At 38.2% G+C, this 23946-nt stretch overlaps 1 protein-coding gene across 1 annotated transcript; it reads left to right on the plus strand.

The window, feature by feature from the left end:
• The first annotated feature begins 918 nt into the window (after positions 1-918).
• On the plus strand, positions 919-23906 carry LOC148651030 (sperm-associated antigen 1-like). The gene is made up of 19 exons (XM_088600802.1): positions 919-1058; positions 1913-2067; positions 2811-2970; positions 3604-3720; positions 4400-4470; positions 4806-4918; positions 5878-5983; positions 7039-7169; positions 7451-7557; positions 8113-8227; positions 9503-9928; positions 12636-12735; positions 15502-15654; positions 16732-16907; positions 18053-18194; positions 18757-18883; positions 20843-21004; positions 21685-22032; positions 22204-23906. Exons 2-19 carry the CDS (start codon positions 1928-1930, stop codon positions 22336-22338), a joined length of 2829 nt encoding a protein of 942 aa, XP_088456928.1. The 5' UTR covers positions 919-1058; positions 1913-1927; the 3' UTR covers positions 22339-23906.
• The last annotated feature ends 40 nt before the right edge of the window (positions 23907-23946 follow it).

Consider the following 23946-nt stretch of genomic DNA (forward strand, 5'->3'; position numbering starts at 1 on the left):
TTCTTGTGTAGCAACAGCTTTGCTTGTGAGGTTATCAGCATAAAGGTCATGCCATAGATACCCAAGTGAGCATTTGAGGGATGAGTGGGGACAATGTGTGCCATCTAGGGCTCAGAGACCAGTGAGCAGGTATGTGCTTGTTCACTGGTCAGAGATGGGATGGAATCCCACAAGAGGGCTTCAGTATTCAGTGCACAGCTGGAACTGCAGCTTGTTGTAGACTTCAGCTGTGGCCACACTGTTACAGATTATAATAATAATAATTCCTTACACTTATGTAGCGATTTTCTGGACACTCCACTGTCGATAAGAAATGCGAAACAGATTAATAAATTTACTTTTGTCATGTCTGTTCTATAAAATGTGGAAGCACCGGCTAACAAAAAATTGATTATTTTCCTAATAATAACAGTATCGACAACGTTTTTTAAACCCACGCTAGGTGGAAAAAAATACATAAATTATCAGCGGAAGAACGATTGTATTTGTAGATACGACTAAAAAAAAATATTTAAAAACTCATTCATGCTTCTGAATTGGAATAAATGGCGACGTACACATGTATTGTAAAACACGGATTTTCTCTTTCTGTGACTTGTTTCTGTGACTTGTTTTTAATTGCAGGTGTGGGTATCCCGATGCCTAACTTACGAATGACCGTGAATATGGAATGCGTAGCAGTAGAAAGCGGTTGTTGTTGTTTTTTGTTAGGCGGACTTTGATACCCAGATCAAAGTGACAGTGTATAATATGAATTCGGCCTCCTTTCGCCTCACGGTTTGCTCTCCGACCTAGTCTCGCCGCTGCTTGAGTCGAGAAACAGAGGAAGGCCTTCGGTTGCCACGGTAACGTAACGCTTTTCAGCTGGAGGAGAAACCGACGCCGAACTGCTGAGATCGCCCGGTTTCGGGTTTCTTCACAGCGCCTGCCCGAAGACCCACGTCGTGCCTGGGAAACATCAAATAAAGTTCAGAGATAATAAAACTGTTGATTTGTATAAACGTCGTTTGTGGGCAGGCGCCTGAGACACAACTGTCGAATCGCTCGTCTGGTCTTGGGTAAGTTTTTCAAAATGGTTTTACTCCCAAGTCGGTGGTCGAATCCCGGGACTTTTAATACGTATACTGTATAAAATTAAATGCTTTATTAACATTATTACCAAGCCATATCATTCATTACCAAGCCAGTGGAGCAGTTTTTGGCTTTAACTGCTGTAGCTGTAAAAAGTTACATATTTGCAGTTGGCTGTTTGAATTCATCACTGCCGCGTTTTCTGGAGCTTTCGTTTGGTTAAGTAATGTCTACTAGTCTTTTTTTTTAATCAAACACGTGTTTTGACAATTCCTGATAGTTCCCATCACGTTTTTATGTAATTTGTGATATGTTTGATTCCGGAACGTTCAATAATTAATGTAATAATTACTTAACACTAAAATTAGTGCATTAACTGAGGGATTGTTGCAAATTAAACATCCTCGTAAAATTGTATGATTTACTAACGATTCGTAAACAGTTTTGCATCCCGTTTGTACCAAAAATGTACAATTAATAATTAAAGAGAGAATAATTAATCTATAATTCTTGAAGATATTTTTTAGCATGCAATAAGACTGAAATGTTTTTTTTTAGGTTTTCATCACCGAACCTCGCGAGTTAAAATTAAAAGTTAAACTGTAGGGAGGTATTGAAGTACGATCTCTTTCAGAAAGTAAGAGTTAATCTGTAGACAAAATAAAACCTGTGGAAGTAATCTCTCATAGTTAGCTTTTACAGCCAGTGCACAGTGCCTAGCGAGTTTCCATTAATCCACTGTGTTTTTAAAAGCATTTCTGTCCACTGTGTTACTGGTAAGCATTAGTGAACCTGCTGTAGAAATGCCTTGGTTTCAGTGTATCGGTTATTGTGTTGGTAGGTTCTTACCGTCAGCATGAGTACAGAGCAGGTTTCTTCTCTGTTGGGTCCGGGGGAAACAAAGAGCACCCAAGTTCCCATAGAGCAGCTGGACTATGGTTTCATACAGAACTGCGCTGATGTGAAGCACCTGGGAAGGATACTCAGAGTGTTGAGGTAAAAATGAGTTGGTATTGTCAATTTGTCTATTTTATTGTCATAATCAAATTTAAAGTTTTTTTAGATTCTAAGCTGAATTATATAAAAGGAGGGGGTTTCAGTCTTACATTTGATCATATAAGATACTGCACTGTCAACTAGTTGTATGTCTAATTGATGCTTTCAAACCCTTATAGAGACTGTCCACCTATTCAGTCAGTTTTGCCCTTATATAATATATAACTTTTTTAGGGCTCTGAATGGAATAAATACCCTATCAGCAGCCGTATCGCCCTGCAACCCTCTGAAGCCCAGCAGGTGTGAGCCTGGCCTGTGCCTGGATGGGAGACCTCCTGGGAAAAACTAAGGCTGCTGCTGGAAGAGGTGTTAGTGGGGCCAGCAGGTGGCGCTCACAGTCACTATACTAGTGCCTCCGTATAGTGACGGAGACACTGTACTGTAAAAAGGCATTATCCTGTTCATGAGTTGTAAAACTGAGGTCCTGACTCTCTGTGGTCACAACTCAGAGCATTTCTTGAAATGTTGGGTCCTGGCCACATTTCCCATTGGCCTTCACCAATCATGGACTCATAAACCTTCATTAAAGTTCTATATCTAAATAAAAAGTGTACAAAATCTTATTTTTCCTTAATCTTGTGTTGTTCACTTCATAACATTAAGTAAAAATCGATGAGGCTGGAATGTTCATGTGAAACGTTGCGGACGTGAATGTGGCCTTTCCCATGTGATTTATATTGAAGGTCTGGGCAGGAGGGGTTCTATCCTCATCTCATAGACTTTTGTGAGAAACGCATTGAAAAACTGGACCCGAAAAGCCGGGCCCTTCGTAAAGATCAACCTCCGGCCACAGCGGCCAGCCTTCCTGCGGGGGATTGGGCAGAAATTGCTGAAGACTTAAAGGTATGTGTGGAGAGGTGAGCTTCACGGGCTGGCTTTGTAAAAACTGGGTTTTAAAGAGGGCCTTGGAGGTGGGGTGAGCTATTAGCATGGCTGTTGTTATCTACAGATCTGAAAGTCAAGTGTCTTAATTAGACAGTATGAAGGACGTGCTAATCCAAAACCTGTATAGGATTTCTATGCTGGACCTGTTATTTTTTTCCCTCACCGCCTGATTTATTCTATCACCTAAGCACACATGGAAGATGGCAACTTTGATCTCATTAGATATTTCAGAAATTGTAGAATGTTCAAAAGAGGTGACCAAGTCACTGATTTTCAGCAATTTGAAAGCCATCTAATACCCTGTATGATTATACAGTACCTACTGTACATCATTAGGATAGCTGTTTGTACAGTAAAGTGGTGGTTATCCCGGCCATTATCAATTTGTAGTTGCATGTTTTTTGCTTGTACTTCTCTTTATTTTTTCTGTATTTCACTTTAAGTATTGCAAGGCAAAAAGTACATAATTTGGTTATTTTGTATAAAGAACAGATTTTCTGATAAAGTATAGAATTCTTCGTGCCAGTCAAAACACATCAGGTATTGGGTATGAAAACAAATGCACTAATTTTATTTTTACATTCCTGACAGAACTGGGAAAATGAAGTTAAACAGAATGAAGCTGAGATGAAACATCTGTCTGTGTTGCATGATGCAGAAAATGTGCCCCTAGTGCGTGGGTCAAATTTCTGTGTCGCTTCAAATCAGGTAAAATGTTGGATATTTTTGCGAATTGGATGCATATGAGGAAATAAGGGTGCACAAGAAATCACATTTCTGGGAAAAGAATAGTTAATTAATCAGCAAACATGAACTAAAATATATACAGTATTTATTAACAATCACAAGAACAGCACAACTAAATGAGGCAAAATGTTACAGAACATAACAAAAACACACATAACAGTTATACTATTTATAAAACAGGGCTTCTCAGAGACTTAACGTTTACAGACCCAGAAACTCAGAATGCTAGCTCTGTAACCTGAAGTCCTATATAACAGCCTAAGAAGGCTAACAAGAGAGAGACACCTTGCATCCTAAATTAAAAGAATAAAACCCAGTGTTAAATCTCCCTTTCTATAAACTGGATGCATAGCCAGAATCTGATCCTCTCTCCTGGCACACTTCCATTCCTATCATTCCTACCTCCTTCTCTCTCTCTTGTGTTTTCTTATGCTGTCTTTCTGTTTGTTGAATTTGAAAAGCTTTATAGAGCAAATTTCGGAGACTCAGTAGAGTATATTCCCTTTGCCAGTTAGACCCATTATTCCAGATAGGGTCTGTGTATTGAGTTATGTTAACATTTGGTTGTGTGCAGTAGTGCTAGACTAATTGTGTATATTAAGCGGAAATGTTTTTATTAAATATTGTTCATTATTTACAGAGTAAAGCTACTGATGGAAGAAGTAAAACCAAGAAGAGGGCTGTTCCTCTGGATTACAGAGAATGGGACAAGTGAGATCAAGTTTATAATCCAGTTCTACTGCATTGGAAGGACACTGTGCAATAAACAACAAACAGTAAAAGCCATAAATATGAAGAACGTATTGAGTCACATTACTTAGAAAGACAAATACTAGGAATGTTGGTCATGGATCTTTGCAATATGGAGTCACAGGGAGCTGATGTAGAATACAGAAATCCTCAATAGACAGTAGTGGAATGCATTTCAGCTTGTCAGAGACCAAGCACGACCTACACCGTAGAACAGTCATATAGGAGATTCTGAGACTTGGCTGTGCATTCCCAGGCCTTTGTACGTTAAGCAGGCTGTGTTCTGTAATCTACAGGTTTGATGCTGACAAAGAATGTTCCAAAATTGATGGAAACGTCAAAGAAGAATTTTCTTCAGCAGTCATCAATCATGGTCTTCCTAAAGTGAAACGACAAATTGACACAAGAGGTGAAATGTCAGAATAAATATTTAAGTCTCCCTAAAGAGCTGCCATGTGCTCTATAGTGTTTCCTAGACCTTATTTAAAACCTTTATTTCCTCATTATGTTGTGTGAACACTCAGAATTGTTTAACCTTGATGATTTTTTCAAATTAGCTTTCTTTGCTTTTACAAACACGAAATTGAGGTTAAACACAGACATATATGAATTTAGTCTTTTGGAAACCATGACAAAATTAATGATGCATGACAAAACTTTGGGCAAACTGCAAAACGTCTTTACATAGATGAATTATGAATAAAACTAAAAACACCTGTTGTCATTACTGTGTATTGAGTACATTTATACTCCACTGTACAGTGTATACATGTAGTAAATTAATTTTCTGCTTCATTTTTCAGTGTTTCACATTTTTTTACAGTATATTGGTTTAATTAACCCTTTCACGTAGTTATATAAATTTATATTTAGGAAATTATGCTTAAAAAATCATATTCTGCTCTGTTTTCATTAGTGCGTAGTATATTCTGATATACTTTCCCCTTTTAATGGAAATCGACTAAATCTTTCATTCAGTTGCTGCCTTTAAATCCTTATCGTTAAGACCATCTTGTCAGGTAAAGCCCACAGGTAACAATCATAGATTAAGACTGATTAAACCAGTCTGGATTAATGGAATTGGTTTAAAAGAATCAAGCTTTACATGGCAAGTCTCTGAAGTTGACTTCCAACTCTAATAATATTATTTTCATAATAAGTACTTTTTGTTCATTCGCTCTATAAGACAATATCTTCGCTAACGGTCACTGCAGTGTGTTCTGCCTGGGACCATTTCTTCTGCAGATATCATTTCTTGTCCCGTTTCTGAATTTATTAATTATTTGGTTAAATTTAAATTTGGTTAAATTATTTGGTTTGTTCCTTTATAAATACAGTAAATGGTTATTGTTTAATATTTGTTCCCAGCATTGACTGAAAAGGAAAAACAGCTCCTTGCAAACCGGGAGAAAGATAAAGGCAATGAGGCTTTCAAAGCTAAAGATTATGAAGAAGCTGTGGTGTACTACACAAGGTCAGTGTCAAATGATTGTCAGTCTTTTCCTTTTAGGTTGAAGACTGGTTATTCATGTAAGGTGTTGAAAGCCCTGGCAATGTTCATAAAAGTGGTAATTAACTTCTATGTCCTGGCTTGTTCAAAGTGTCACAATGAATCCTGTTTCGGCATTGTATTTAATACAGCTGCCTCACAACTCCTGGGACCTGTTCAGTGTGAGTTTGGACGTTTAACCATGATTGTGTGGGTTTTCTCCAGGCTGCAGTTTTGTCCCACCTTCCAAAGACAGACTGGCTAGGTTTAGTGGTGTCTTTAATTTGTCCTGGTGTCCTGTCAATGGTGCTGTCCTGCCTTTCCCCCTGTACTACAGCTGTCCCCATGCTGTTAGTTACCAAGAATGCACAGCTTTCTGATAATAAATTAATGAGTGCCATATGCAGTACCCTGGCTGTGCCTAGAAATGAGCAGGTAAGCTTATGATGTTTCCTTAAATACAGCAAAACCTGAAAGGGACAAATTTAATTAATTTCATGGATTGTTTTTTTTTCAATCAAATTTTAATACCTCTGTCCTTTTTTTATTTTTAATGTCCCTCAGTATATTTATTATGTGCAATCTTTTCAGTCGAGTATCTGTCTCAATGTTGGTTCTACGTTTCAGTTCATGAGGTAATAATGGGTCTTAAAAATATCAGTATTATTATATGACATTTTATTAATATACATTATGTAAGGGCCAAATTAAGAAATCTTATTTTAATTCTTGATATAAGATTTTTAATTAAAAGTTTAATGTCTATGATGGTATTTTGCTAAGTGGAAGTCTTTGACTGAGCTGGTAGGATGACTGGGCATATGAAACAAGCTACCTTACCATGTTCTTGAAGCCAATATCCTGGCTTCTTCTAAGAAACAGCCCAAAGGGTTGAAGGCCCTCTCTTGTTTGTGACTTTTCTTCTGTGTTCCGATAGCCCTCTTGTTTGTAATCTTTCTTACGTCCTATTTATACTCCATTGCCAAAGTTGCGCCAGTGCTTCATGACCTCTTCAGTAGCTAATACACTGCTTGTTACAGGAGCCTCTCTGTGATGCCAACAGTGGCTGCCTACAACAACAGAGCTCAGGCAGAGATTAATCTTCAGAACTGGAATAATGCTTTCCATGACTGTCAAAAAGCATTAGAACTGGAGCCAAACAATCTGAAAGGTATGAGCCCACTTTCACACTGCTTGCTTGAATAATGGTAAACAAGCTATACAATAAACATCATTCATGTTGTTGCTTATTTCTAAATATCTTTCTCATTCTGTGTCTTCCAAGTTGAGACAGAGATGGTGAAGACACGAAATTATTTGCATTGATTTCATAACAAGAAATATGTAGGCACAATGTGTTCTTATCAGCCCCATCAGTTTTCAATTGCAAAACATAGTTGATCTAGCAGTTCAAACAGCCAAATATGTGACAATTTAGTGTTGTTTTTACAGCACTTCTGCGGCGTGCTACTGTGTACAAACACCAGGGAAACTATAAGGCAGCTGTAGACGATTTGAGGAATGTGCTGCGTGCTGAACCACATAATTTGATCGCAAAGGTAAGCAACTACACATTGGTCTAATTTCGTCAGTGCTTTGGGCATAAATGCGATTTTTCCTGATTTGTAAATTCTGACAATTCAAAGTCTTTATTTCTTAAAGTCCAAACAAGAGATTATTGCAGTACTACAGGGAATACCTGCAGTGGTGCTACAGTAGCTCTGGTACTGCAGCAGATGGCGCTGTGGTCGTTTCTTCTTGAAATGTATTGTGCTGACAAAGATTATATATCCCTGTCAAATAGATTAAAGTGAATCAATGTCCCATCTATTTAATGGTGCCAATGGTCTTGATATTCTTAATATTACTGGTTAAAATCTAATAGGCTTAATGTCCTCACAACTAAATGGAACCACAAATTTAGAAATGTGATGCATGTGAACTGGAGAACCAATATAAATATGTTCACAATATAAATTACTGTGGCTAAAATGCAGCACTAATTAATGTAGGCTTGAATATCAGATGATGCTAAGATTGTATCTTGCTATTTTGTAAAGTGGCAGAAGGTATTATGTGGTTAATAAATCATTCCATCCTCATGACTGCCTTAGAACCTCCTGTGTGAAGCTGAAGAAAAAGTGAAAGATGGAGAATCCGGACCGCAGCCGAGAGGGAAGCGGATTGTCATTGAAGAAGTAGACGAGTCTGAGGAACAGGGAGAGGAAGGTGAGCACCAACCTCCACATTCCTGGACTGGTACCTTTCATTAAACAGCATGTAATTAAGGTTTGATTCGTTATTTCTTTATTTCATGATTTTCAAAAATAATCAGCACAGGAACTCCAGAGCTGTTTGTTCTGGATCAAGTGGGTAAGCAAAGCTATTAGAGGCTGTAAGAACAATGGGATGTCTCCATACTCCCAAGGTGCTTCCTTGAGGAACATACGCTTAATGTCTGTCATTTTCTAATTCTAATTCAATAATTATTTATAATTCTGACATTTCAGAAACAGCCTTACATGACCTGGTGCCTTTCCTAGTACCATTATTGTTTTTAAGCAGTCATCAATAGCTTCAGTTTCCAGCGTTGTGTTATACATCTATTGCTCAATACTTAATACACATTTTGTCATCTGTTCTGAAGTGATTGTGAAACGCCTGGATTTGGTCATAAGCTTAATGGCGGAGCTGGAATTGGGAAAACACTGCTGTTGAGAGGTTGTGCGTAGTTATGTGGAAAAGGGAATTGAGAAAGCTGAAAGAAGATGTTTGTTGTGTCAGACAGATGCATCACACCGTTAAAATTGCTCAAGTTAGGAGGCGGTTCCTAAACTGATCTTAGTCTACTTTTTCTTTACTGTGTGCTAATAATATTAGGGTTTCTGACATTGTTACTTTGCAGTGCTTAAAAATCTTACTTGACAAGAGGTATTCATTTTATGGGAACATTTATTTTGTTCTAGTGTTTAATAAAGCTTGAGGTATCAGTAGTATTTAGTTTTTAGGGCACATCAAATTTAAGTTTCTATTCTTTCCTGAAGTTCAGACATTGAGCTTTCAGTATTTTACCTCATAGACCCTGCAAATATGTTTTTCAAAATGTGATTAGGGTATGATACTGTAAAGTAGACATTTGTGTGCTGTTGTGAGGCTCTGAAAGGGTTACTCAACCTTAGCAAAGCCGCAACCAGTTGATTCAGGATCTGCTGATCTCTTAGCCAGCCACAAAAAGACGGGCTTCCTTCATTTATCACTCATTTCTGCAACATCAAAAAGGTGTAGATTAAAGGGAGAAACAAAGATACTCCCTTGAACAAATATCCTGTAGACCTTGTATTAGAAATATTTCACTATTAAAAGCCATGTACCTTAGTTACACATCCATCAAGCTTTTAGTGTCATTTCCTCACACCCCTGTGTGCAGGGCTGCAGTAGGCCTTCCCACACAGTGACGTAATCACTGACTGGGCCTGTGGGCGTGTCTTCTTGCATTTCCTACAGCAGAAGGCAGCCTGCATGTGGGTGGAGAGACTGCCAGTCCTGCTGTGAAGGGAGAAATGGGGAACGCAAATAAAAAGTTTCCCGGCAGAGGAGATGGGGGCCCCAGGATGGAGACGAAGACGTCACCTGCGCTCCAGAAAGAGAAGAGCAAAGGAGCCAGTGGGGAAACGTCCAGGGCCCAAGGAGACAGCAAGTCTGCAGACCAGGGGCTGGTGAATGGAGCGCAGGAGAATGGGAGCTGTGTAGGTGATCAGAGCAGTTCTGGTGCCCCAGGTACTGACAGCAGCAGGCCCGACGTCATCTCTGGGGCCCTAACCCCGGAACTAGCTAAGCTGAAAAGTCAAGGCAACGAGCTTTTCAAGAATGGACAATTTTCTGATGCCTTGAATAAGTACACCCAGGCCATTGGTGGCTTTATTGAGGCCGGTAAGTCCATTTTCTTTGCTTTACTTAGCCATGGGCGTATTGAATTACCACTTTAAGATTCTTTTGCATAAAGAGTCTTTTATCAGTTCTTTGAAAAGTAATTTCAGAAACAGCCAGGAATGTTTTTAACTTTGGTTGATCTCCTGTTACAGATTTTAAGGGCACATGCCGGATGAAAATATAATGATTTAAAAAATATGCGGCCATATAACAAAACGTGCTTTTCTAAATGACTACCCTTTTCTTCCTTTTTTGTATTACATAATAAGGAGCCAGTATCAATGGATTCGCACCTGTCATGGCTTAAATATTTTTCTTCATGTCATTCAAGATAGGACTCCTCAAAGCATAGTACATGCTTTGAGGAGTTTTATCTTGAATGACATGAAGAATGTATGTTATGAATTTCGGTTCAAAGGGTGCTGTGCAAGCAGTAGAGAAGTAATTAGCTACATAACATGTTTTGAATAGTTCTGATGTCTTCTTATACCTTGGAAAGAGAAATGTAAAGCATTTCAAGCTGTCCAACAAGGAAATAATGGCAGTAAAACTGTAACAGTATTTAACAGACCAGATTAAAACATATCAGCATAGTGAGTTGGAGAAAGTAATGAAAAATGAGTGGGTATCCACTTCTGGTGCCATGCCTTCTTTAAAACCAATTTTTATTTTAATTAAAAACCTTCTCTAAAACCAGTTTAAAACCAATTAATTGAAGAGTAAAACTGCCATCAGTAAAATAAAAGTTTTAAGCCCACGAGAGTTTCAAGATAAATTGAGTAAAGGAGGACAATTTTGCCCACTTTAGCCATTTACCTTAATATTGGAGATACCACAGATGATAACTAACACGTTATCAATTGGAATCACAGCTAATTATTTTTTTTAAATGGTCTTGACTTTTAAAATCTAAGTGTAATAACATCTTGGGTGTTAAAATTGTAAGTCTAAAACTAATCTTTTTTGCTGTTTTATTTTTAAAAAAATAATTTATTTGAGATGTTCACAAGTGCTTTAATTCACAGTTCCTCCGTGAATTCCTGTCATTTTTCTTCACTTGTTTGATGAGACTGCTGATTTGCAGATGAACAAATTCATTATGGGACAACAATGTATAACAAGTTGTGTTATCTTTCAAATGTATTATCTTTGAATAATGCAAAAATTGAAAACAGAAATACACTCAGAGATGATTTTGCTTCAACCTTGAAAAAATGATTCAAACCATATATTATTACAAGGGCGTGTCTTTGTCCAGCAGAGTTATAGTATAGTAATCAAGATAATTTATGAGTCCTGAGCTTCATCCCGCAGTATACAAGTCACCATCTGAGAGCTAAACAAATTTGATCCTCATTACAGTCAAGAATTTTTTCGGCAAGGGACTCTGAAGTTTTGTCAGTGTGCAATTCACCTTACATAAATTGCAACCAGAAATATAGTTCGTTTGACGCACCACTATCAATGACGGTCCAGCCCACCTTCAGCAGTGTTCATTGATATGAGATGCAGAGTTCGATTTCTGTTTTGTGATTTCCCCTGAAAGAAAGCGAACTGTGGGGACTGCAGTCTCCCATCATTGAGAACATTGTGACCATCTCTCTCAACCAGCACCTTGTGTGATATCACCCATTCTGGTTCCCAGAGTGCCGAGGTCCATGTGTCTATGGGCTAAAATGCTAAATCAGTTAAGGGGAAGTGGGCTCACACTACTACAGTGCCCTGTGTGGAGAAAACATCCAAGGCTATACTAACACATCTAGAATGGGAAATCGTTCTTCATGGCATTTTTTTTAACTGCAAGAAAGTAAGAGGTGGCAAGATTTTAAAATGGCCACCGGGGCTCTTTGATTACTATGCCATTGTTTTTGTAGCAGAAATACAGGTGTGAACTGCTGATTGGCACCAGTCAGCATTCTCATTTGGCCCTCTCCCCTGATGCTTTATACAGATTCCTCGCGATGAAGCCTCTAGGCTGCATAGGGCTGTAAAGACCCCCATGAACTGAGAGATCAGAGGATTTTTCACTTGTTTGGTTGCTGCCATGTAGCTGTATTATTGAAAGGTTCCCTCCAAATTGTTGCAAAGGAATCTCAGGTGGACAACCCGAGTCAGTAAATAAATTACTAATTTTTTACATCATGTACCTCATTATTTGCTTCATATGTATTTTAAAAGGCTTTAAGAGCTTACAGACATAATACTGCGCTGGCATTTTCCGTCGATTCATTATGTTAAGTGAACTTCATATTAACACAGCAGATATTTCTGTAATCCGGATTTTGTTCAGCTAAACCAAGGATTTTAGGTTGGTAAGTCCATTTATCAAAAAACAAAATCGGCATCTGGCAGTCTTCATATGCTGTTGAAGGGCATCCATTTAGTAAAAAAATCTCATTTCACAGTTTGGCCAGGATTCTGTTTTCAGTAACTCTTAAAAGCCTCAATGCAATGTAAACCATTACTAAGCTTACATTTTGTGCATTGTTTTTTTGTGTTGTTAGAAGCCAAACTCCTAGTTTATTTTAAGCATTCACTCTGTACATATTCATGTACATGCTAAAACATATTACAACAAGATGCCACAGCCTCTATAGCATCTAGGGAGGTCCTGCTGAAAACTGTTGATGTGAATAGAGCAAATTGATTATTGTTCTGCCTTGTAAGCATTTTATAATAAATAACTGCTTTGTAACTGTTTTTTAAGGTATCGACAGTGCAGAAGACCTCAGTATTCTGTACTCAAACCGAGCTGCATGCCATCTGAAGGATGGGAACAGTCTTGAGTGCATTCAAGACTGTAAAAGGTAAAAGCTCATAGAGCTACACTGTCATCTGTCTAAAGACCATATATTGAACCGAGGTTCTTTTATGTGTGTGATAGTCCCAGTGACAATTTTCACCAGTAAATGGCTACTACAAATCTTCCATAATTACTACAGATTTTTCTGTTCTGAGAGTTCTTAGAGATAGGTCTCATAAAAAGAGCAGCTCTCCATTTTTCAATGGTTTAATTAATAATTTTACTAAATGTACGTAAACCATTAAAAAAAAAATATAGGCCCTAACTTTTGAAAGATTACTTCAGTTAGAAAAACAGCTGGGTTTACTTTCATTGAAAATCCTTAATACTTCTGTATATTCACTTAAAGAGAGAGAAAGAATTAGATGTATGTCTGACCTGTTTGTCTACTTAAAATCAGGAATTGTCTCTTTTCTAAACCCAAGAAAATGAAATTGAGGTGAACCCATTCGTAATATGTTTTACACATTTAAACATAATTTTGTAACTGGGAAATAATAATTAAACAGAATTTTTTCCTTTCCTTGCATTTTTTATGTAGTTGAAAGAACAGTATGTTTGATATGTTGTAAAATTTGGATTTTGTACAAGAACCATTGCTTTTTTTACTGCTGGGCAGCAGTAAGAGATCTTCAGACAGTTTTCCAATGTTGGTTTTAGGAATGTTTGTGTGTTTGTGACGGACTGAGTCATTGTGGGTAGGTACCTCCTATAATTGTAAGCCGTGTCACATTCGTAAGGGTTATACAGTACATCCATGGTTTATTGGACTAGTGGTGTATATGTTTACTGAATATTATTAATGATTAGAAAAATAACATACTATTACACTGTATTGTAAGAAATTAATATACTGTATTGTTGAGAGACAAATGTCATCGGTATTGTACAGTTGGAATATGATGCCTCTGGCTTAGATTAACTTGTTTAGTTTCTTGTGAAACAGTTCAGTCTCTTCAGTATGTGCACTCAAAGGTTCACCACAGGTTATTTTTATTCGCCATACCACGACCTTTACAAAATTGCCAAAGCCACCCTTCACTGTGTTTGAAATTCAATTTCGTGTGCCTGGGCAGCGTACTGTCTGCACATCTCACTTCAACACTATGGACGTTTACACCACAATAGCATTGCTGTTCTTGCCAGCAATGAATGCCCCTTCGTGGGGTGATGTTTTCATGAGCCACTTTTAATATGCTTTCTTGGGACAGTGCCTGTTTTCTTTGTTGTGGTTCATATTGTTGTGGTTCATCATTTTTCAGCTTTAGCTACAACAAACGTAACCTTCATCTTGCAAATATCTGAAACAGATTTTTGACAGTATTCCTCACGCACTCGATTCACAGACACTTCAGATTCTAATTTCTCAGTCATGCTCAAATGTACTCTTCTTCTCTGTTCACCACCCTTTGAGGCCTTGGTTTTTCACTTCTTTACACTTTTTTGAGCAAGATATCACAAAATCTGATACTCGTCATAGTGAATACACTTAGATGCAAGAGGATGAATGGCACACATAGACCAAGAGTAGTGTCCCTTTTGTGGAAAACCTTCCCTTTACCTACTTTTGCCCATTAAATCCGAAGTCTGTTTAAGCGAAGGTATTTGTGACTGTACTTGCGAAGGTGCCTGAGAAAGTATTGTGTGTCATGAACCAGGAGTCATTTGAAGTGATATTACTGCCATGAGGTTTGTGCTAAACACAGAGCCTACAGAGTAGGAGGCTTCTGTGTGTATTAAATAGATATTTCTGAAGGACACGAGATTAGCTAAAGCCATAACATCTTGTTAAACTCTCATTTATAACAGGAAGTATGTCCCTGTGATCTGCATTTTGAAATTGTTTGAGGCTAATATCTTGTTAATAAATGGTGTCATAAATACCATATCAAGTACCGTGAAGAGTGAAACGATTACCTTTGTTTTCCTGTGTTTGTGCAGGGTGGCTAGACCTTAGCTGTTGCTTTCCATTACCATGGCAGACTGTGTAGGTTAGGACTTGAGTCACGTGACAAGGGGGCTGTTTACATGAATCTAGGCAGATTGCTGATATAGTTTAGAAGGTCCGTAGAGATCAACCCATGAGCCTAAACATTCACATGGGTTACAGCCAAACACTTGACAGGAATTCATATTTTGTGACCTTTTCTGTTGTGTTGATTATTTTATGTTGTTGACATTAAACATGCAGTGACGCTGACTTTACCAGACCATGGGACCAGGATATGTTTTCTAGTAAGAGCAAACTGGGCAAATTGCCCATTAATATTTGTTGTAATTAACTGGAGCAAACAACCAGATATTCCAAACCAACATTGGTTAATGAAATTGGTTCTTCTTAATCCATCTCTTGAGAGTTGAACTTCCATAAACAGTTAGCTCCACTCGTTTTTTTCTGGTGAGGTGTAGCTGTTGCATTAACTCTGAAACTGCTTAATTCTGCGTATGATACTAAACACTCAAGGCTTCTTATTGTAGTATTCGCTGATTGTGTTAGACAATACATTTAAGTGGCACTACTTTCTCTACATTTATGTGGCAATTGTTTTTTAAATAACTGGGTTTATGATCTAAATAAATAGTCGTTTTAAATTAGTTTCTGTTTCAATTAAAGATATGTCATGTTATGCCAAATGTATTTTTTTTCTTACCCATAGTGCCAACACAGGACATACTGTATGGCTAAGCGTTCTGGTTGTTTCACACAGTCTCGGTTCAGCCTGCTTGCTTTGGATAGTGTATCCTGATCTCATTCTTCTGTTTTTAAAAGAGCCTTGGAGCTCCAGCCTTTCTCCATCAAGCCCCTTCTTCGGAGAGCCATGGCTTATGAGTCACTGGAGAATTACCGGCAGGCCTACGTGGATTATAAGACTGTGCTTCAGATCGACCGGGGAGTGCAGGCTGCCAGCGACAGTGCCAACAGGTACAGGCCACAGCTTCAGATGTACATACTGTGACACATCCTCACTGTGGAGAAGGGCCTGCTTCCAGAAGAATCAAAACCCCCTTAAACAGCAATTCAGTTTGGCACCTCTACTGCAGCAGGACAGTGTCTGAAATGCCTTCTCTGCTTCAAGTCATTAGTGGCTGGAGTCAGAATTGCTATTCTGCTCTGAAACAGAGGCTAACAGGTATAGCAGACCACTCAGTTTTAGCTTTTTATAGTGTCTGCCTCCACATGGGCTACATGGACGTTCTTTTCAAATTGAGAACAAGAGGCATCTCTTTACAGTAAGTGTTGAGAGAGAATGGAATATCTGCCCTGGCTTCTATCAAGAAATGTCTGGAGGAGAACCTCAGACCAGTTAGCTATTGAAAACAAAACAAACGAGCTGGATGGACAACAAGGCCACCTCTCATTTGTAACTAGTGTGTGGTTTTAGCTCACAATGTAGCTTTGTAGAAAAATGAAATTCCAAGCAGTTGAAGTGTGAATAAAGAACCTCTAGGATTTTTATTTTCTGAATCTTTTAAGTAAGATGTTTTCTGATGCTTTTCAATATCATTGTTTTTATATTGTCAGTTATTTTCTACTTCCTTCTTTTGTTTTGTTTTTTTTATATTTTCTTTTTGAGTTGTATTTTTGACATCCTTTAACTAAAACAACCATATACTGAAGTTTAAAAGTATGTTATATTTTCTCATCTAAGAAATTAAAAAATGTCTGCACTAACTCCACTTGTTAACAATTTCTGCACATCACTATTTAAAACATTTGTTATAAACCTTCACATGTATTTATATTTATGCATAAATGAAACACTTTGTTCAAATAGATTTTGTTTACAATAGTGTTATGTCAGACGTTGAAATGAATGTAGCGATAGAAGTTAAGATACCTCCTGTGTGTCTTGACAATTTTTTGAATTGTTTGCTACACTTACATTATACTGGAGATAATATGGGGGTTTTCAGGATGTGTCAATGCTGTATCCAACTACACTGTTCATCACAGGGAAACCTGTACTTGTGAGTAATGATGTTTTTTTTTTCCTGTAAGGATTTCACGGTTGTTAATAGCACAGGACGGTCACGCCTGGAGAGAGAACCTGCCTACAATCCCAGTGGTGCCCTTGTCCTCCCAGCAGCACAGATGGCAGGAGCCGTTGCCCAGATCGGAGCAAACACCGGGCACAGGCCAGGTCTCGGAGAGCGCCGGCGCACCACAGGACACAGGTACCACCTGACTGTAGAGTCCGGCGCCGAGCAGGTAACTCGCGCGCCAGCTTCAGACTGTTAGTCACTCCCGTCTTCCACATCCACGTCCACAGAGTGATCAATGGAAAAACACAGAGAGAGATTGCATAGTGAATAGGACTAGAATTTATATTCATTTAATTTCCAAACTGCATTCGAGCACGTTCTGTGGAGCTGTAGTGATTCAGACTCGGTGGTTTCCTGGACTGTGAAGGCAGTTATTTATAACATTCTCATTAGTGAAAACACTGTGTTGGCTGTTTTTCCTATGCCTATACCAGCAATTCTATTGATGACATGTTATAAAGTAAATTGAATACTGACCTGCCTTACTGTTTACTCTTGGACTGGAACCTACAGTAAATAGGTATGTATTTTTTTCTGTAACACAGGAAAAACTGTTTATTAATATCAGAAAGCTTTTTACTAAATTAAATAGTGTAACAGCGGTAACAGTATAATAGGCTATTATGTTACCCAATACCAAGTGTATAAATATGTATGTGCCTTTCTCAAGAAGCACAATAACAGTGAGTGGACAGGAGGGATAGTAGTCTTGAATGCTCATCTTTTTATTTACTGACAACACCCAGTGCCAGGGGAGTCTCTAATCGGGGCTGGGAGGTGTAGCTTTAGCCAGGCGAGCGTGTGACACAGAACTGCATCATCCCTGTGGTAAAGCAGTGGTCAGACCTGTTTGAACCAGTGAAACCACTGCATAGAAGGAAGTAATGTGTTTTAACCCTGAATTTTGTGTGTTAATTTACTTCTAATTTCATTGCATATTCTCTACTACTAAATAAGTCCTAAACTTTCTTCTCAGATATAAAATGGTTAATAATTAGCATATACATATATTAGCTGTATTGTCTTTAAAACTGGGATTATTGTATATTAACATTATTACACTTTTGTCTTTCATTGAAAGCACTGGATAATTTCCAGGTCCATGTGATTGTTGTTTTCTAAAGAAATTAAAAGAAAAAAAAACTCAAGCCAAGATGATTTTAGTTTCATTTTCAAACATTCAGATTTAACTGGAGTGGATGTGATACAACACATTATTCCACAAAGCCAAACAGATTAAACTTGCATTTAACAACCCTGCTATTTTTGTCTTTAAGGTGAAAAGGCTGATGCCCTTTTCCTTTCTTTGAAGCAAGAAGGAAATGATTTTGTGAAGAAAAGCCAATACAGGGCCGGACTTGGAAAGTACAGTGAATGCCTTAAGATAAAACCTGAAGAGTGTGCTATTTATACTAACAGGTACTGTTTGTCTTCCTGAACACTGAAGTAAATACGTACCATTGTTTATATAGCTGCTGTAAAAGCTAGACTACATCAAAAGGTGTCATGAGCAGGACAACCAGTGTTAAAAGAAATAAGTTAAATTAAAATAAGATGTAAAAGTCTTGTTTATTTCTCTCAGCATTTCTTTTCTTGCTTGTAAAGTTGTTGATTATAGACAGCAAATGTCTTTGAAAGAGGCAGAGTATGGGGATATAAAAATAGGACCTTCCCCTGGGATACCCTTTGATCTCCTTTCACACAGCCACAATAAGACATGTACACATACCATTTACTGTGTGTGGCAGAGGAATACCCTTTTCATTGTGAGGACAGTCATTCTTCTACTTGTATTTGTAGTGATCTGGAAATACTGTACAACGGTCATGTCTAGAACAGGCTGTAATCCCTGCAGTAAGTACTGTTTAGCCTACAAAAAGAACAGAAGACTGTGATCTGGTAAATGGAAATGAAAAGGAGCAAACTGTAATCTAAATAAGTAAACACTTTTTAATAATAAGTTTCTGTGTTCCGTTTCTAGAGCTTTGTGTTATTTAAAACTGGATCAGTTTGCAGAAGCCAAACAAGACTGTGATTCTGCACTTCAACTGGAGCCCTCAAATAAGAAAGCATTTTACAGAAGGGCTCTAGCCTACAAAGGGTTACAGGTGAGTTCGGTATCTTCATCAATCCAATCCTGAGATTCTGACTGTTTTTTTTTTTCATCCAGTGTGGGGATCTGTGTTTTTTGGTGAACCCTGGGAATCTTAACACAAAAACATGCCAGTTTTCTTTATATAAGTTAAACATCCTTACAAATGTATGAGTTCATTTCACTTTTACTTAGAAATCATTTATCTTTTAATGTACTGTCACAAAATTGATGCACACTCCCACTTCTAAACAGTGTAACCATTTTTTTTGCCTTTGTTGAAGGTTCATATACCTGTTTTGCAGACCTTTAATGATAAATCCTGTCTTTTCCAACTAATACCTTAATACCTACAGTAAGCGATATTCTTTTGATCCCACATCATTAAAAAATAGCCAGACACAGTCTGATTTAATCTGCAAAGTGATCTTCTTAGGGCTTAGCACATTTGTTAAAGTCTAATGAGGTTGCACTGTGCTTTAAGCAATTTCCTGTAAAGTATTTCACTTTTTTGGTTTGCAAAACATGTTTGTTGGGAGGAAATATGCAAAGCTGGATTTCAGAATCCATCCAGCAGTTCTTTAATGAGCGTACTACTCAAATTAGTTTTTTACTTTATTTTCCTCCTCTGGAACATTTACACTTGTGCAAGCCCAAGCACATCTCCAAGTTATTAAGATAGGCTGGTGGAGGTTTTTTGGTTGAGGGAATCTTGACTTATTGGAAAACCTTTAACATTTGAAAGCAGCTCCTTTCAAGCAGTTCCATCATCTAATATTTTCACCATTATATATTTACTAATATATGTAGTATTTTCAACTACACAAACACCCTCCCATTGCAGTACACTGTGATACTGTACCTCAATATATAATAGACAAATATAGATTAGTGGGGCATCAAAAGAACCTTATCACTCTAGTTTTCTGAAAACATACAGTACGTGCATAAATAAAGTACATTTTGGAAAGTGATTGAATATTGTTGGAGCCTTTTGAGCATTCATGACTCGTACAGTTATGTGACACTTGCCGAAACACTAAATCCCCGCATTAGTGGAAAACTCATGGGACACATATGACGAGATGATTTTTTTTGTTGCGGGGGAGCCGAAGCCTACCTGGCAAGCAACATGAGCAAGGTGGGCTACACCCTGGAGAGGACGCCAGTCCGTCGCAGGACACACCCTCACACCAGGGCCAGCACGCCTTTGGACTGTAGGAGGAAAGAAACCAGAGCACCCAGAGGAAACCCATGTGAAGATGGGGAGGATCTGCGTACTCCATGCAGATAGCACTCCGGCTCTGGACATGAGCCCAGGACTAAAGCCCTGTGAGACAGCAGTGCTAGCCAATGTGGCACTGTGCTGTCCACCTAGTGAAAATCAAGAGAGAAAAACAGAAAGGAATCAATAAACCCCACTTGACAAAATAAATAATTACCTTCGTGCCATCAGTCTGTAGGATGCTGCTGTGCTGGATACACTACTTGCCAGGCTTGATTACCATTGAACATGGAGGATGATCAGGGAAGATTGTTAGGCTTCTAGGGCGAAGAGACCAGTGAACAGGCACGTTTGTCCAGGCTCTACAAGAGGAACTGAACAGAATCCCACAAGACATATTCTGCAATGCCATGCAAAGCATGTGTTACATATGCTATTTGTATTGTTTCTGATAGTGGCCACAGTTAAATATTAATCTTTAATATAATTTTATATTAATAATGTAAAATGCCAGTACACCTGCTCCTAAAAACTTTGATTTTCTTACCATGACTCTGATGATTAATAATACTTTGTTTCAGTTACAACTGATCAGCTTCTTTTGGTATTCAGCATAGTTCTAAGATTTTGAACTCCTGTTTGTGCCATACTGTACAGTGCCCAGTCTATTCTGAGCTCTTGCTTGCTGTGCTTGACTCTGAAGCACTTGTCAGTGTAGGTGCTAAGCAGCTGGATGCTGTGTGTGTGCAGGACTACGCTGCTTGCAGTGCAGACCTGCAGGAGTTGCTGCGCTTGGACCCCAGTGTGCAGGAGGCGGAGAGAGAGCTGCAAGAGGTCACTGGGCTGCTGAAGCAGCAGCACCTGTCTGCCAGCCCTCAGGACAAACGCAGGAGGAATGTCCCCATCCAGGAGGTAAGATGCCACTTCAGCACCTGTCTCTTCAGGTGGGAACGCAGTACAGTCAGAATTAGTTGCTTCACTGAGCCCAGAATTACTGGTTTGATGGGTGGATTCATTAACCAATTCATAAAACTATATTTCATGATCAGTCCTACAGTTTTAATTAATTGGTCATTTAAGTCCTTTATATGTACATTTAATGTCTAAATTTTCATTACATTTGGATACACATTTTATTGTGAGGCCTGTTTACCTTTTTAACACTAACTTTTTAGCAAGTTTTATTAGTTTGTCTTTAGTTTTGTAGCTTTGTGACCAAAATTGCTTCCTTACACTCTCTAGAAGATGTAGAGGAGCTCATTTACACCTAATTCTTTTTCATATCTTTTCGCTTCAGGGTCAGTGTCCACATTTTAGATTTGTAGTTTCATATTTCTCTACATTTTTGCTATGTAATATTCTGCACTTCATGCTGCACATCATGTCATCTGGGTCTGGGTTTCACTGGCCAAGAAAGCTGAAGCCTTCTCCAGGACATGTCCTCAGCCATGTGCTGTTAGCAAATGAATGGTTACAGAGGTATGTTTTGCCTGGTTCAGGCAGTGTCCCCAAGAAAACTGAGACAGCTGCTCCTGTGCTTTGGTTTGTGACTTCACTTTTTCAGTCCAGTAAGAATTCTTCTTCGTCTGCAGGTGAATGACAACGAGGAAACTGAAAGCACAGAGCACAGGACCAGCGAGATAGACAGAGAAGAAATGAACAACACCGTTGAGGTGGAACACACATTTACATTAGAGCCTACAAATGCCTACGAGTTTGGCCAGGCCTTGAACGCAGCAAGGGCAAAAGGCGATGTTGCTGCGTGTGCTGAACTGCTCTGCAGTGTAGAGCCAGAGAAGCTCCCTTCCTTCATGAGCAATAAGCTGGATGGGGATGTCTTTACTTTTATTATTCAAGCTCTCGATGAACATCTACTTCAAGAGGACCCCATTGCTGTTTACCATCATTTGACCCACCTGCACAAAGCGGAAAGGTTCAAGGTATGTTCCCATTTTTTCTATACACTGTATACGGCTGTTCCACTAATACCACGCCATGAATGTCAATATCTACAGCATCCTTGATGCACCTTCAAATATTGTTTCATTGGAATCATTTTCAAAGGAGTTGTTTACCAACTTGAATGTTGATTGAAACTTTTGTGTTTCCAGGTGGTACTGCTGCTTTTGAGCAAAAATGAACGTCAAAAGGTAAACCAACTATTTGAACATCTGTCTATGGTTGAAAAGCAAGAGTTTACAACATATGATGTTCAGAATCTAGCAAACAAGTATATTGTTTCATGAATGCAGTACTTTCCCCACACACTTTGAGTGGGAGGTGGATCTATGCAAACAATGGCTTTCATGGTTTGTATGTTGAAAAATCTCAAATATATCAATCTGTTACATGCTGAAATAACATTTATACACAGTCAATTTGGTGAGTTTACACTTCTATATTCAAATTTATCAAGGTTTTTTTCATTTAAGACATCAACATTGATGGTTCCTCTCTTGAGTTTTTCTAAATCGCAACTTTCTTTAATGGGAGGTAATTTTTGGAGGAAGTCTCTTCATAATTCTCCCCAGGGAATTGAATGTTCCAGGGTGATTTTAATCCTGTAAAGACAGGTTTAAAGTGTAAAACCTGTCAGGAATCTTCAAGCAGTCCAATAGTGAGAAACCAGACCCTAAATGTACATACACCTCTACTGTATTTCCACAGGTTTCATTTGACATGTCAGAATTCTAAATGTTATGTTTAACTTCTGAGGCTAGGATACAATACTACATTTGCTAGAACAGTCTCTGCATTAAATGTAGCTCTCCTTCTGGACAAATATATGGTAGTGTACAGCAAATGAAAAACAAACCAAATTCTATTTGTACTATGTATCTGATGCAAGATGGTTATGGTTCAGCAAGGCACATCTGAGTATGTTGAATTTATGGTTTATGCATAGTTATGCAGTCATTCTGCAGTGTCCTTATGTAAAAAGGAACACTTGGGATTATTCTGCATTCAGAGGGCTGCATTAGCTAGTTACAACCCTTGAGAGCAGCCCCACTGTGGAAAGCTAATTGCCACAAGGCACATGTAAGGGTTTACATTATCTTGACTGCAAAATTAAATCTTTGTACTGTTGTTTGGTGCCAAACATTACAGCTGCAGCATGACAGACTCATATCATGTTCACTAAGAATTCTCAATTGAGATGGAATTGTTGCAAGAAATTTTACTTATTGATTTCACTGCTGCTCGGTAAAAGCCTATACCAAGATTTATTTTGCCAGATTTTAGTAGTGTAAAAGTGCAGACATTTTGTTTTCTGTTTATGTTGTAAATAATATTCAGCATTGCATACAATAGATTTTTAAAATGTTTGGGAATGTGAAAATATTTTAAATGAGATGTGCATTAAATTTAAATATGCTTTCTGATCTTAAAATGTATTACTGAGGACTATGCAATAGCTTCAATTGACCAGCGCCTTAACCAGAGGGCAGCTGTGAAAATGTAATACATTTACTAAAATAGCATTTAAGGATCTGGAATCAGGCAAATGCTGTCCACATAGCTAAATAGTAAGCACTGTACAAACAGTATTTGCAGAGAAGGAACATCTCTACAAAATCTGTTTTTAAAAAACTTGACTCTACATTTTTCACTCAGGTTTCTTCTGGTAATGCTGAATGTAACTTTCAAGGGGATGTATAGAATAGTTGCTCAAAGAAAAATGGTTTTAAATTTTTTAAATAAAAGTTCAGTTATTGTACTATTTCGTTATGTTGAAAGTCTTTGAATGTATACTATTAAATTCAGGGAGACAAGCTTGCAATAATTGATCCAGCAATAAACTGCATGTGAAAGACTTGATTCCGAGTGGTTTTGTTTTGTAGTGTATCTACCAT

This window comes from Lepisosteus platostomus, chromosome 12, assembly GCF_059453375.1.
Source record: "Lepisosteus platostomus isolate fLepPlt1 chromosome 12, fLepPlt1.hap1, whole genome shotgun sequence".
Lineage (NCBI taxonomy): Eukaryota > Metazoa > Chordata > Actinopteri > Semionotiformes > Lepisosteidae > Lepisosteus > Lepisosteus platostomus.

What these genes read in the sequence shown, in the direction of transcription:
- LOC148651030 (XM_088600802.1), top strand. Translation starts at nt 1,928, where the DNA reads ATGAGTACAGAGCAGGTTTCTTCTCTGTTGGGTCCGGGGGAAACAAAG. An exon ending in AGGATACTCAGAGTGTTGAG is followed by an intron (nt 2,068 to 2,810) that starts GTAAAAATGAGT and finishes TTTATATTGAAG; the next exon opens with GTCTGGGCAGGAGGGGTTCT. An exon ending in TGCATTCAAGACTGTAAAAG is followed by an intron (nt 12,736 to 15,501) that starts GTAAAAGCTCAT and finishes TGTTTTTAAAAG; the next exon opens with AGCCTTGGAGCTCCAGCCTT.